Source organism: Gossypium hirsutum, chromosome A07 (assembly GCF_007990345.1).
Source record: "Gossypium hirsutum isolate 1008001.06 chromosome A07, Gossypium_hirsutum_v2.1, whole genome shotgun sequence".
NCBI classification, from domain to species: Eukaryota; Viridiplantae; Streptophyta; class Magnoliopsida; order Malvales; family Malvaceae; genus Gossypium; species Gossypium hirsutum.
Window position 1 is genome coordinate 24,921,256 of NC_053430.1, and position 12,602 is coordinate 24,933,857.

Below are 12,602 nucleotides of genomic sequence, written 5' to 3' on the forward strand. Positions count from 1 at the left end.
TCTTTTTATTATCATTTGGTAATAAGTTGTTTTTAAATGTAAGTAAGAGATGAACCAAATATATAAGAGAATGAAAATTTAAATATCTAAATGAAAAAAAATTATATAATTTAAGTGTCTTTTTCATATAAGCTGAATATTAATATAGGGTATTGCAATTATTAAACTGTGCTTTATACTTTAGGGAATGTATTTAAATAGATTAATTTAGTCTATATATTATTAAAAGGAATTAAATTAAATTAAATTCATATAGATTTAAAATTATTGTTTTAAAAAATATCATTTAATAAAATTAATATTTTTAAAAGTGAAAATATTTATTTGAGATCCAACTATAGTTAAAAAATAATAATTTTAATAATATTATTTATATAATAAATATTAACTCTAATGCAATTTAAAATTTATTCAACTTTTTTTAATAATATAGGAATTAAAATGTTTTTCGAGTGATAAGTCCCACGGTGACGGGGAACTCTCATGAACGTTAACCTTTATCAAACCCTAATATTTTGTTCCTTTATTTGAGAATTCTTCTCTTCTTCTATCATCATCTTTCTCCTACCATCGTCCATCTCTTCTCTCTCTCGTCTCTGCAAATCAATTGTGTTTTTCTTCCCTTCTCCCACCGCCGTGTCCGCTGGTTTTTCCTGGATCTGACCCGTATCCGACACGGGTAAGTCACCCCCAAATTGCCGAGTTCGGGTAACGAAGGTTGAAATTAACAATTTTCTTTGATTGATTCAGAAATTATGGTGTCTGGTTTAATAAATGCAAACCCTATTGTGTACGAGAAGAAAGAGCGGCGGGTTCGTAACGAAGCAGCTGTACCTGATGAATACGCTGTTGAACCTATTGACCAACTAGAAATATTTGATATCCTCGTTTTTTTTTTTAATCGTTCTATTGTTTATTAGTTCCTTTTAGTTTATGCAACTTATTGTTATCGTTCTGTGTAAAGAATCTCCATCAATTGAGTTAATGCTTTCCATATTTACATCATATTATGGGGAGCAAGTTATTTTGATTTTCTTAACGTTCTTAAATCATATTAGAGATATAAAGGACCCTGAACATCCCTATTCTTTGGAAGAGCTTAAAGTAATAACTGAAGATGCTATTGAAGTTGATAACGAGCGAAGTTATGTTAGGTACGATGATCAAATTATCTCTTATTCTCGCTTTTTATCTGTCATATCAGTTTAAGCAAATCTTTTTCTTATTCATTTGTTCCTTATTCAGGGTCACATTTACTCCTACGGTTGAACATTGTAGTATGGCTACGGTTATTGGTCTTTGCTTGAGAGTCAAACTTATGAGGAGTCTTCCTTCTCGCTACAAGGTATTGCCTTTTTTATGTTTTGAGCTAACATGTCATTTCTAGTGCTGTATGAGTTATGTAAAGTCAATCTTTGTTTCCTTGTTTTGCATTGGTTAAGAGCTTAGTTGAAACAATGTTTGGTGCCCTTGATATAAAGTTTAGTAATTGGATGGTAGAAAATTGGGAAGAAGAAAGTGGAATTTAAGTAATTTGTTGGATTTGTTCCCTGAAATGGAAAGTAAATCATTACTTCTATTGTTGAATACCTGAAAATTTGTTTATCACGTCGTCCATCTTGATAACCGACGTCTGAGACCTAAAATTTTGAATTCTATCTTATTAGATATGATACATTGATCTGAGCTTCTTGTTTTGCTTCAGAAATATCACTAACTACTAAGATTCCATTGGGGTTTTTTCCATGAGCTTATTGATACTTTTAAGTTTGCTGCTCGACTAGTTTGTGACTGAATTTTGTTGTAAACGGGAAACTCTGACTTGATCTTTTGCTGAATATGGTGATTTGTGAAGCCCTTTGCTTATTCTTTTTATACTGCCCATGTGTGGGGCCTTATCATTGCAATCATATACCTCAACTGATGGTTAAATAGTTCAAATATGATGCGATGTCAAGTAAATGAATTGATTAATGACAAGTTCTTAACAATTTCCTATAGGAAAAACCCTGTTTCACAAAGTTATCTGCATCTGCATGTTTTGCTCATTAACAATCCCATTGAACAATATGGAGTTGTTAGTTCCTATAGATTATGTTTGGGTATTCTATTGATCATATAAATTATATATGGTTCTATTCAGCAGATCCTCTTTTCAAATTCTTGGCATCTTTTTCTGACTCTCCCTTTTAGAAGCTCATGACTGTTCTTTATTGTGTTTAGATGGATATAAGGGTTGCACCTGGAACTCATGCAACTGAAGCTGCAGGTATGTCTCTCTTCTTTCTCTGTTCTTCAATGCCTGCTTTGTTTCCAACAATATGTTGTGGAAGAGGTGATTTCCATATTACATTTAAATAAGTATGACATAGGCGTGTACACAAGATCCTGTGCTCAAAGTTACTTGGGTTTTGGGTTTGGCTCTAAAAGCTTCAAATTCGGCTTAGTCATTGTTGAATTAAACTTGAACAGCTCAAGTTATCGATTGTGCTAAATTCGAGTATCCTAATACTTACCTTTGAGCTGCTCAAGTTATCAATTTTGCTAAATTTGAGTATCCTAATACTTACCTTTGAGCAGTTCACGAGTTAAATTGAGATGTTTATTTTTATGTTCTTTATTTTTTAATTAGTATTAGAAAATCTTAATTTGAACTTGAGCATGAATAATTGAGTTCAAAACCGAGCATATCTTTACTAAGTAAATGAGCTTAATTGAACGAGCTCAACTAGTTTGATTTTTATCTTGATCTCAAACTTTAAAAGTGAAACTCGATTGGCTTTTATCCTTGAATTCCGGGTTGAACTTGAGCTTCTTATTGCTCGATATAAGTTCGACTCGCTCAGCTTAATTACACCTCTATTGTGGTACAAACTTCAATTTTTGGTCCAACAAAGTAGAATGTAAGCGAGTGAATATTTATATGATTGAAATAGGGGGTTAAGTCATGGTATTGCAGCAGCAGTTAAAGCTTATTTCTTTGCTCTTCTCTAATGCAGTTAATAAACAACTGAATGATAAAGAACGTGTTGCAGCTGCACTAGAAAACCCTAACCTTTTGGATATGGTTGATGAATGTCTGGCTCCATCCTATGCTTGAATTTTTTATTATTACTATACGTGGTGAACTAGATTTGTTTTTCTTCATACAATAAACTTCACTTGTCTCTTTGTATATTTCATTTTATTCGTATGAACTTCCCTACTTTGGTTCCTAATTACGGAGTAAAGTTTGTATTTTTTAAGGCATAATGCCAAAAATAGCCCCTAACATTTGACTGATTAGTCAATTTGATCCTTGTTCTTTTTTTTAAGCACTTTAGCCTTCCATCTTTCAATTATGGTCAAATCAGTTAAATTTGGACGGGAAAGCTGGTGTGTCCGTTATTTTATCTTATATGTCATGTAACGTAATTTTAAAATGAAAAAAAAGAAGAAAAAAAAGAAAATTTTATAAAAATTCAAGAAAAAAAATTATTGTTTAGGAGAAGAAAACAAAAAGTAATCGACGTTTTTGTGGTTGGAGTCGACAGTGGGGGTTGAAGATTTTGTGGTTGGAGGGAGTTTTGCGGGGGTAAGGGGTTCTATTATTTTATTATTTTCATAATTTATAAAAATGGTTTTGAATTTTAAAATTTTCTTTGAATCGTGGAAGGTTGCACTGTTATGAACTGATTCTTTGTAATTTGTTTGTCGGTAGATTTTGATGTTGCGAATAACCGTTATTCAATTAATATCATCAAAGTTTCATATTATACCAGACAAAATTCACTGCAATCGAAAAGTTTCAAGTCTCAACCCCAATAAGAAACAATGAGAAATCTTACATTCTTAAAACAACTGGATAAAAATAATTTCTGAATTTTTTTAATTATTTTATTTTTTTGAATTTTTGCTAACTAATAGACACGTTAGTTTTTCCATTCAAATTAAATCAGTTTGACCAGTTTGACTAAAATTGAAAGATAGAGGGCTAAAGTGCTTTAAAAAAAAATACGAGTCAAACTGACTAATCATTCAAATGTTAAGAGCTATTTTTGACATTATGCTTTTTTTAATTACAGTTCTGATGCATAAGTTTTGTATTCAGTCCTAACTTTACAAATTGAGAAACTAGCCATGGATGTCGGACACAGGTATCTTAGATTTCAAGATTCGAGAACCAAGTGCCATTCTTGCGTAAAGTGCATCGATAGGTTTCTTTTTGGGTCTCCTTTAGATTGTTGGCCATCGAACAAGACATCCATTTGTGCTTGTAAGCTTATCTACCTTTCTCAGGTTCTTCACTCTACCCACCGCCTCCATCCATACATTCCCTTTGTTTCATTCTAACCCAACTCTTACCCAGTCATGGCTATCCACAGCACATTTATATAGCCCCTCCTGAAAATACCATTTCAGCTTATCGAAGCAAAAGCAAAATCCTCTTTTTGGATCACTTGCCTTTCTCCGAATAATTCTTCAACTGCGAACTAGTGTGTAACAAGGGGAGGGTAAACTGAAGCACTAACTGAAATTTCTTTTTGACATGTCTCTGAAATATTCAAGAACTTCGACTTGATTTTGCCGATGACTCGCATAGGGCTCTGTATATATGAGGTGAAACAGGAGTCAAATTTAACTTCCTACTTTCAAATTCATCTAAGGATGAGCAAACTGCTCATACCACTAATTTGCTGATAACCTTCCATTATCAGGCAATAAAAGTAAAAACTACTGAAAATACCATTGAGTTCCATTTTTTCCTTAACCTGTTATTGCTGAAGTAAATGCAGTCACAGGAATTTCCTTATCCGAGTTAAATGCTTGATCCAAAATTTATATTTTCAGCATCTAGGAGACAAAATTGTTAGGCCAAGCCTGGTGATGGGCACATTGGTTGGTGCGTCATCTAGGACCTATTTTGCAGTGTCAGCATGTCAACCAGTACAGAATGAAACTTTTTTCTAGTCCACTTTAGTATTTAAATTATCTTTTAGTCCCGTATATTCCAAAATTCAATGTTAATTAATAAAAACATGACACATGATAAATGATATCATTCACATTCATAATTTTTAAGATAAACTAAGATAAAATAACTTAAATACTAAAATGGATAGAAAAATTAAATACCAAAATGAAAACAAATATTATTCAATGGCTAAATCATGAATAAAGCTCAAAAAATAAAGTACAAAGCCATATTAAGCAAAACTATTTAAATATAAAAAAGAAAAGGACAAAGAAAGCTATTTCCTGATCTATTAAGTTTCCCTAATATTTCTGCAAATAAAAAAATAGCATAAATAAATAAGCATGTTAGTTTTTATAATTTTTCATTAGTGGCGACAATCAGCTCCAACTTGAATAAATATAATTACAATAAAAGATAAGGAAAAAAAAGGTGCCAAGCTTTTGAAGACCAAACTGGTAGGTGAAACTTTGAAGTAGACCTATCTGTGGACGGTGAAGGAATCAGGCTCATTTTTACTACCTTCCTTACCCAAACCTGGGCTCGGTTGGGCCCAGGTCGGCGTGTGGACCTAATTTTTTTTATTAAATAGCACTAAGGTTCAACTAAATTTGTAAGAACTTTGTTTAAGACCTCGAATACTAGGCGAGTAATCTAAGCACTCGGAAAGGGCTACTTGGAGGGAGTGGACAAGTATTATAGGACTGAGTTTGTTTCATAATCAATCCTCGATAAATTGCTGTATGCAGTATATGCTAGTTAACGAAATCTACCAACATATAACCGGTAGGTTTTGCATCTTTCAAAAGGTAAAAGGAGGACTTCATTCAAGAGGACCTTTCTATAACGAAAAGAAAACAACCAAAGCAAACCAAAGAGAAAAAGGGAATGTTTTCTAAGTACGGCATTCGACCAAAGCCTTAATGTCCATCTTGACTCGTATTCAGGCATTTGTATGGAGGATATCATTATGCAAATATGTGAAAAAGCTTAAAGAAAGAAACATACATGTCCTGAACACATACCGGTATTCAAGATTCATTTGAGTCTGGATAACATAGCTCATAACAAATGGACTAATGAAAAAAAAAATTGAGAGCCACATTCAATGGGAAATAAACTACATGAGGAAAAAAAAAGAAAAAGAAAGAATAGTCAATAATTGGCGTATATAGTAATATCCTAATTGATCATTTCTACCACGATGCAGACAATAGGCTGTGCATCTTTCAAAAGGAAAAAAGAGGTAACCTAGAAGATCTTTTCTATTCGGAAAAGCAAAATCAACCAAAGACAAAAGGAATGCTTCAAGAAATCTTATCAAAGCTCTCAGGCCCAAGTTGACTCATAATCCATGTTAACTATACTCTTCATCTTCTCTACAGTATCAATGTCATTTTGTTACGGATGGCAAGAATCGGGGATACGATCAAGATCCCACAAATTAATGCAACAATAGAAGTAATATCAGTTAATGATTCTATGGAATATCCTAGAATTTTATTTCTTTCGGTCAAGCCCTATAACAAAGGGATTAGTATTCTGAATATCATGTGCTACCTAAATTAGTCAGCCTAGCCTTGTCATTTAAACAGCAGAATGTAATGAAAGAGGCAAGCAGAAAATTATTCAACTTGAGATAGACATCCCTCTCTCTTGAGCTCCAAGGTTGGTAGCCCCCTTTGAAGAGCTCCACTATCTTCCCAATCCTTTCACCATAGATTCCTATAAAAAATCCCAACTAAAATCGTCCCATGCCTAGCTACCAATCTAAGCTTGCAATTATGCTAGGAGTCATTGGAGATTCAACCAACCAGATGAATCCAATAACCGAGATGATGAGGCACATGTTGGAGGAACAACACAAAACAATCCCCTTGGAGAACTCATCACACTTTGGCCAGATTTTATAATATGCTTGCACGAACCACCACTGTGCTTGTTGACCAACTCCTGGATATTTTCACAGCAAGGCAATTTGACTCCATTCGTCTTGATGTGGAAATTCACCACCCTACAAATTTGGTGTCAAGCTGTCAGCCATGAACCTTGCTAGGGCGTTCGAGAAAAAGCTCCAGTCCATTGGGAGGAAACCCCACATTTACAGTGCGGCAACATCAAGACAAACTCAGAATATTGTAGGAATTCGAAAAGGAACAAGTCCGTATAGCAGTGCAGAGTTTGAAGAACAGGCACAACCGCCAACCTTCATCAAACGCTTGAACTGGGTTGAAAAGGCAGAAAGAAGGGCCACAGGACTGTTACAATTGCGATGAGACACACACTAGTGACCACAAATGTGAACACCTCTTTTGGTAGGAAATGGCAGAGACGGAGTAGAATGAGGATTCAGATAGTGTTGCCACTACCCTGGAGCCTGAAGGTCTCTCCATGCAATTTGAGCTTGAGTTTTGTTTTTTTTTTTTTTTGGGGGGGGGGAGTGATGTTATGAATGGCAAGATCAAGAGAATCAAGACAAGAATCAAAGATGCAGTCAACATCCAACAAATTAAGGCAATAAAAACAATATTAATTAATTATTCTATAGGATATTCTGAAATCTTATTTGTCTTTTAGTCAAGCAGACATTATTCTACTTGAGATAGGCTGCTCTCTGTCTCTCTCTCTCTCTCTTGAGCTCCAAGGTTGGTAGCCCCTTTGAAGAGCTCCACTCTTTTCCCAATCCTCTCACCATAGGTTCTCATAGAAAGCCAAGCAAAATCGTCTCGTATATCCCAATCTAAGGCTTCCAACATACTTGGACACAAGGATGAGAGCACCAATATATGAAAAATAAAAATAAAAATAAAAATTAAAGAAGCATATTTGTGTTGGATTCATGCCCGTTTTCACTTGAATTTGGGTAACATGGCTTTTAGAAATGGAGTAATGAAAAGAAATTCAGAAGCCATATTCAATGGGAAATAATCTACATGGAAGAATTGAAGAATCAACAATAATTGGTGTACATACTTATATGCTAATTAACCAAATCTACTACCACTTAGCCAAAAGGTTGTGCATCTTTCAAAAGGTAAAAGGAGGAAGTTAGTTTCAAAGACTTTTTACATTCATAAAGGAGAAATCAACTAAAGAAAACCAAAGACAAAAAGTAATGCTTTCTGACATTTGACTGAGGCTCTGAGGCCCAACTTGACTCATAATCTATGTTGCTGGACTTTTCATTTACTCTAAATTACTAGTGTCTGAGAACTATGTTCGACACGTATTGGACATGGTCTGAGGGTAAGAACCTGCAAATATATGAAAAACTTAGAAAGGTTTAGCATATCAGTGTTGGACAAATGTCAGCATCCAAGATTGACTTGAGCCTGGGTAACATACCTCATACTGAATGAAGTAAAGAAAAAAATTTGAAAAAACCACATTCAATGGGAAATAAAGTACATGAAAGAATTGAAGATGATTCTTTTTGCAATCTTGGATTCAACCCAAGCAGTGAAGCAAACAAATAAAAGATTCACCTAGAAAGGTTTAGCATACCAGTGTTGGACAAAAGTCAGCATCCAAGAGTCACTTGAGCCTGGGTAACATAGCTCATATCAAATGAAGTAATGAAAACAAACTGAAAAAACCACATTCAATGGGAAATGAAGTACATGAGAGAACTGAAGATCATTCTTTTTGCAACATTGGATTCAACCCAAGCAGTGACGCAAACAAATAAAGATTCACTTTAAAAGGTTTAGCATATCAATGTTAGACAAATGTCAGCAACCAAGATCCACCGAGCCTGGGTAACATAGCTCATACCGAATGATGCAATGAAAACAAATTGAAAAAGCCACATTCAATGGGAAATAAAGTACATGAAAGGATTGAATATCATCCTTTTTGCAACATTGGATTCAACCCAAGCAGTGAAGCAAACAAATAAAAGCTTCTCATTCCAGTGCCATCTGCTAAGTTTCTATTTATACACACGCAAGAAGGAAATAAGAATAATTTAATTAATCATATGTCCAAAATAGCCACTACAAAGCAGCTAATTCAGTTTTCCTCTCATTTCCAAATATCATTTCTTTGTTTACTTGAATACATTGGCTGATGCTACAGAAGTCATGCATGCCTGAATAGTTTCATGCTAAGCCAATGGAAATATACAGCAACCACAAGTACAGGAAGTGTTAAGGGTACCAAGAAGCGGTAATACCTGCTAAAGAAAGGGAAGCAAAAATCAAGGAAAAAAATATACAGGGACCTCAATATTTTAACAACATTAAGAATAAAAAAGTACTTGTAGAACTTTCAATCTAAGAAAAAAGGAAAGTAACTCTTTTGTTGTACTAACAAGTTTCAAATTGCAGCCCACAACAAGGCTAATTGATTTTTGCCTTGGTAGGCAAAAAACTAAACCACTACATCCACACAATATAAAAGCAAAACTCTGCCCTAAACCCAATACATTTAATACACGTATTATATTCATGTTTAAGATTTTGAAAAATTTAATATTTGGGTTGCATTTATGTTTACATGGATGGCACAGAGGAAAACAAGAAACACAGCATGCATACACAATTTGCCGAGTCTAGCCAGAATATCAATATACATATCTGCTTTGCCATAATTTTTTCCCTAGCAGGTTGTAGCATTAGCAATTGGAATGGTCAGATATACATTCACCAAAATAACCTTGACCAACAAAACATAACAATGTATGCATCCAACATAGCCCTAACCATAGATGTAAACAAGACACTGAACTTGTAAGCTACTCTAGTTAAAAAAACACCTCAAATTCAATTCAATCTTTAATTATAATCGAGCAGAGCTCAAGCTATTGACCTAACCGAGTTTGTGTAGCTTGCAAGTCTAATAGAGTTTTTTTTTTATAATATATATGTTAACTTTTCAAAAATTAATTTAGTATTTTACACTGCATATATTCTTTAAGAACCTTAAAACCTATTGTTTTCCCCATCTCCCTTTTCAGCCACACACTATCACTAAATCATAGCTACTTTCATTGATCTAGTGGCATTCTATCTTTCATCTCGTAGGATAGTTGCAACATTTAACATTCTTCCCTTTAGCATTAACATAAAGAAAGCATTGCGAGAGACTCGGATCTTAGAAAGACACCCATGCCTTTTCTTTCTCTCCTCATTCTCACCTTCTCTCCCATAGTCCCACTCTCACACAAGGTTTTCTTCCATTTTTCCCAAAATCAAATCCCAACCGTGCCTCCATCTATGCCTCCGACTTTCTTGTTTGGCTCCTAAATTTTTTGCTGAAACCTTCATTTGCTTCACAAATATCATCACTGCTTCATTTTAACCAACTGTCTAATGTTTTAGATGTCTCGGGTTTGTGATCTGCTTGCTTGTGGGGTTAACTTGTACACTCCTGGCAAGTATTACCTTATACTACAATTTCCATCTTATGTTTTTCCTTGCTATTCCAGTTTTGGTGGCTGCTTAAACTGCAAATATTTGTTTAGGATCATCTCTACTCTTGAAAAAAAAAGTATTATTATTTAAATACACAAAATTGTATGTTAAATGAGCTCGAGCTCGAGCTCAAGTATGTGAATAAAGTAAACGAATCTAATTGAGTTAAGCTCAAATAGTTCGATTTTATCTTGAGCAAAGTTGGAGCTTAGAAAATATTATTCGAGTGAGCTCAAGTCGACAATCAAGCTTTGAGGTTCAAATCATTGATATTGGTATTTAATAGCAAAATTCGGATCAGACTAATTTGGATGATCAATAAATCCATTTATTGTCTACTTATTATTTACTATTCGAATCTAAATCAGATTCAATACTCAGCATAACTGATCTCTCCTATAAGTATCGGATTATACTACTATCCAAGGAAAAACAAGCTTTTCTTTTTGCTCATTTTCCATATTCCAAACAGAATCCTGGCTCCTGGCAATCTAAGAAACAGAAAAACAGCAGTAACCCGAAAATTTGCAAAGCAAAACCGAAGGAAAGGAAAATTGAAGAACATAAAACGACAAACGGAAATTACCAGTCATTTTGGATGGCAGCAATCAGAGTATAATTTGAGGGCGGAAGAAGATGGGAGATGAAAGCGGTGAAGAGAAATCCGAGCAATACAAGTGATCCAATTCCCACCAACAACCACCCCCACATAGTCGTTTTTGACCTACTACTACCATCCCCAGAAATCACCATTGATGGTTCGATTACCGTATTTTCAGACCTGAAAAAGAAAACAGATCCGAAACCTAATGAATGGTAAAAATCCGGGACTCAACCCGGATTGAGGGAAAAGCGCCAATACCAGATTCAGAGGCTTTTTTAAATGATAAAAATTAAAGTATAATCTTAATATTCGTTTAGAGTTTTCTGTTGGTTAAAACATCCCTTAATTCCCTATCCTCAATTTAGTCCATACTTTTACTCACTATATTTTTCATATTTAAAATTATCAATTATTAACACTTTTAAAATTTTTCTCATCACAAAATTAATTGTTTATTAATTAAAAAGTAAATATTTTTTTCGAAATATCATATTAATAAATTTAATAAAATTTTAATAATATTGATAATTGAACCTATATTTTAAAATTTAAAAAATAAGTATTAAATCTTTGAAAATAAAGTAGGGACTAAATTCAAATGGACAAATGGTACAATGATTTGGAGTGTATTTTAACCATTTATGTTTCTAATATCTGTGTTTAGTGAATTTCAAGATAATTCAGAAATGAGTGAGATTAAGGGGATTCATAACGAATTAAATTGATATTGGAGATGAAAAATCTACTAGCTACTTTTAAGTGGGAGACTCTGATATTAATTGTTGAAACAAATAGTTGCTAATTGCTTAGAAAACAAAGTCCTTGAGTAAAAGTGATGGATGTACTGGCCTCTTCAATTGCCATTGCCATAAAACTTAAAAACAAATAACACAAATGATTGTTTATGCAATTCAATTTTTCTATGTTTATGGAGCTTAACTTATTTTGTAATACCCCAAAATATAGGGGGATGGATGAAATGAATAATCAAATAATTAAATAGACTTGATTGTTAAGTGTTGGTAGTATAATGGATTATGTGCATGTGCTTACTGAATTATTGTTATAAATGATATGAAATGACTTGAAAATTTACGTAGTTAAGTCTTATTTAGATAATTCCATAATTTTTTCTCTCAATTTTATCAAAAATGTTTTACTAAAATTAGGATTTAGTCCTAAAACTTTGCTTTAAATAATTAATTAAACTAGGATTTAGTCCTAAAACTTTGCTTTAAATAAATAATTAAAGTATTAAAATAATATAATTAGATTTTGTTTTATTAATTAATCTAAAACAAAACTTGATTACGAGGTTTAATTAGAAAATAGTGTATTTTAATTGAGTTAGGACTTAATTGAAAAAGGGATAAAATAAATTAAAATATTAATAATGAGTCTTGACTATGAGTATTAATTATTGTATATAAACTAAAATAGGAGTGTATTAAAAACTATAAAGTTAAATAAGTTAATAAAGAAAAAATTGATTAAAAGTATAAACTAATAAAGAATAGGTAAGTTGAGTCTGAAATAGACATATATAATTAAGTGACTAAAATTAATATGAATTGAGCTTTAGTATTAGTGGTTAATAACTTTGTAGAAATTTTAGGGAACCTAGGTCCAA

The 12,602-nt window shown here is 33.1% G+C and overlaps 2 protein-coding genes across 10 annotated transcripts; one reads left to right on the top strand and one right to left on the bottom strand.

Moving 5' to 3' along the window:
• The first annotated feature begins 457 nt into the window (after positions 1-457).
• Positions 458-3,285, top strand: LOC107953065 (protein AE7). The gene is made up of 6 exons (XM_016888294.2): positions 458-679; positions 751-879; positions 1,049-1,154; positions 1,246-1,345; positions 2,224-2,269; positions 3,000-3,285. Exons 2-6 carry the CDS (start codon positions 756-758, stop codon positions 3,098-3,100), a joined length of 477 nt encoding a protein of 158 aa, XP_016743783.1. The 5' UTR covers positions 458-679; positions 751-755; the 3' UTR covers positions 3,101-3,285.
• Positions 3,286-4,010: 725 nt separating this feature from the next.
• On the bottom strand, positions 4,011-11,330 carry LOC121232237 (uncharacterized). 9 transcript variants are annotated; one of them, XR_005930580.1, is made up of 4 exons: positions 10,955-11,310; positions 8,459-8,498; positions 7,161-8,208; positions 6,433-6,968 (listed from the first exon to the last, which is right to left on the bottom strand). XR_005930580.1 is itself a non-coding variant. In XM_041117847.1 (2 exons), the coding sequence occupies exons 1-2, from the start codon at positions 11,119-11,121 to the stop codon at positions 6,749-6,751; spliced, it is 387 nt and encodes a 128-aa protein (XP_040973781.1). In that variant the 5' UTR covers positions 11,122-11,299; the 3' UTR covers positions 6,433-6,748. The 9 variants fall into 9 exon arrangements, 2 of the variants coding, with proteins under 2 accessions (XP_040973781.1, XP_040973782.1); XR_005930582.1 differs by lacking the exons at positions 6,433-6,968; positions 7,161-8,208; positions 8,459-8,498 and adding exons at positions 4,011-4,586; positions 4,752-4,898 and having other exon boundaries at positions 10,955-11,297; XR_005930581.1 differs by lacking the exon at positions 6,433-6,968 and having other exon boundaries at positions 7,853-8,208; positions 8,440-8,498; positions 10,955-11,294.
• Positions 11,331-12,602: the final 1,272 nt, after the last annotated feature.

What these genes read in the sequence shown, in the direction of transcription:
- LOC107953065 (XM_016888294.2), top strand. Translation starts at nt 756, where the DNA reads ATGGTGTCTGGTTTAATAAATGCAAACCCTATTGTGTACGAGAAGAAA. An exon ending in AACGAGCGAAGTTATGTTAG is followed by an intron (nt 1,155 to 1,245) that starts GTACGATGATCA and finishes TTCCTTATTCAG; the next exon opens with GGTCACATTTACTCCTACGG. An exon ending in TCATGCAACTGAAGCTGCAG is followed by an intron (nt 2,270 to 2,999) that starts GTATGTCTCTCT and finishes TCTCTAATGCAG; the next exon opens with TTAATAAACAACTGAATGAT.
- LOC121232237 (XM_041117847.1), bottom strand. Translation starts at nt 11,121, where the DNA reads ATGGTGATTTCTGGGGATGGTAGTAGTAGGTCAAAAACGACTATGTGG. An exon ending in GCTGCCATCCAAAATGACTG is followed by an intron (nt 6,969 to 10,954) that starts GTAATTTCCGTT and finishes CCAAATTTGTAG; the next exon opens with GGTGGTGAATTTCCACATCA.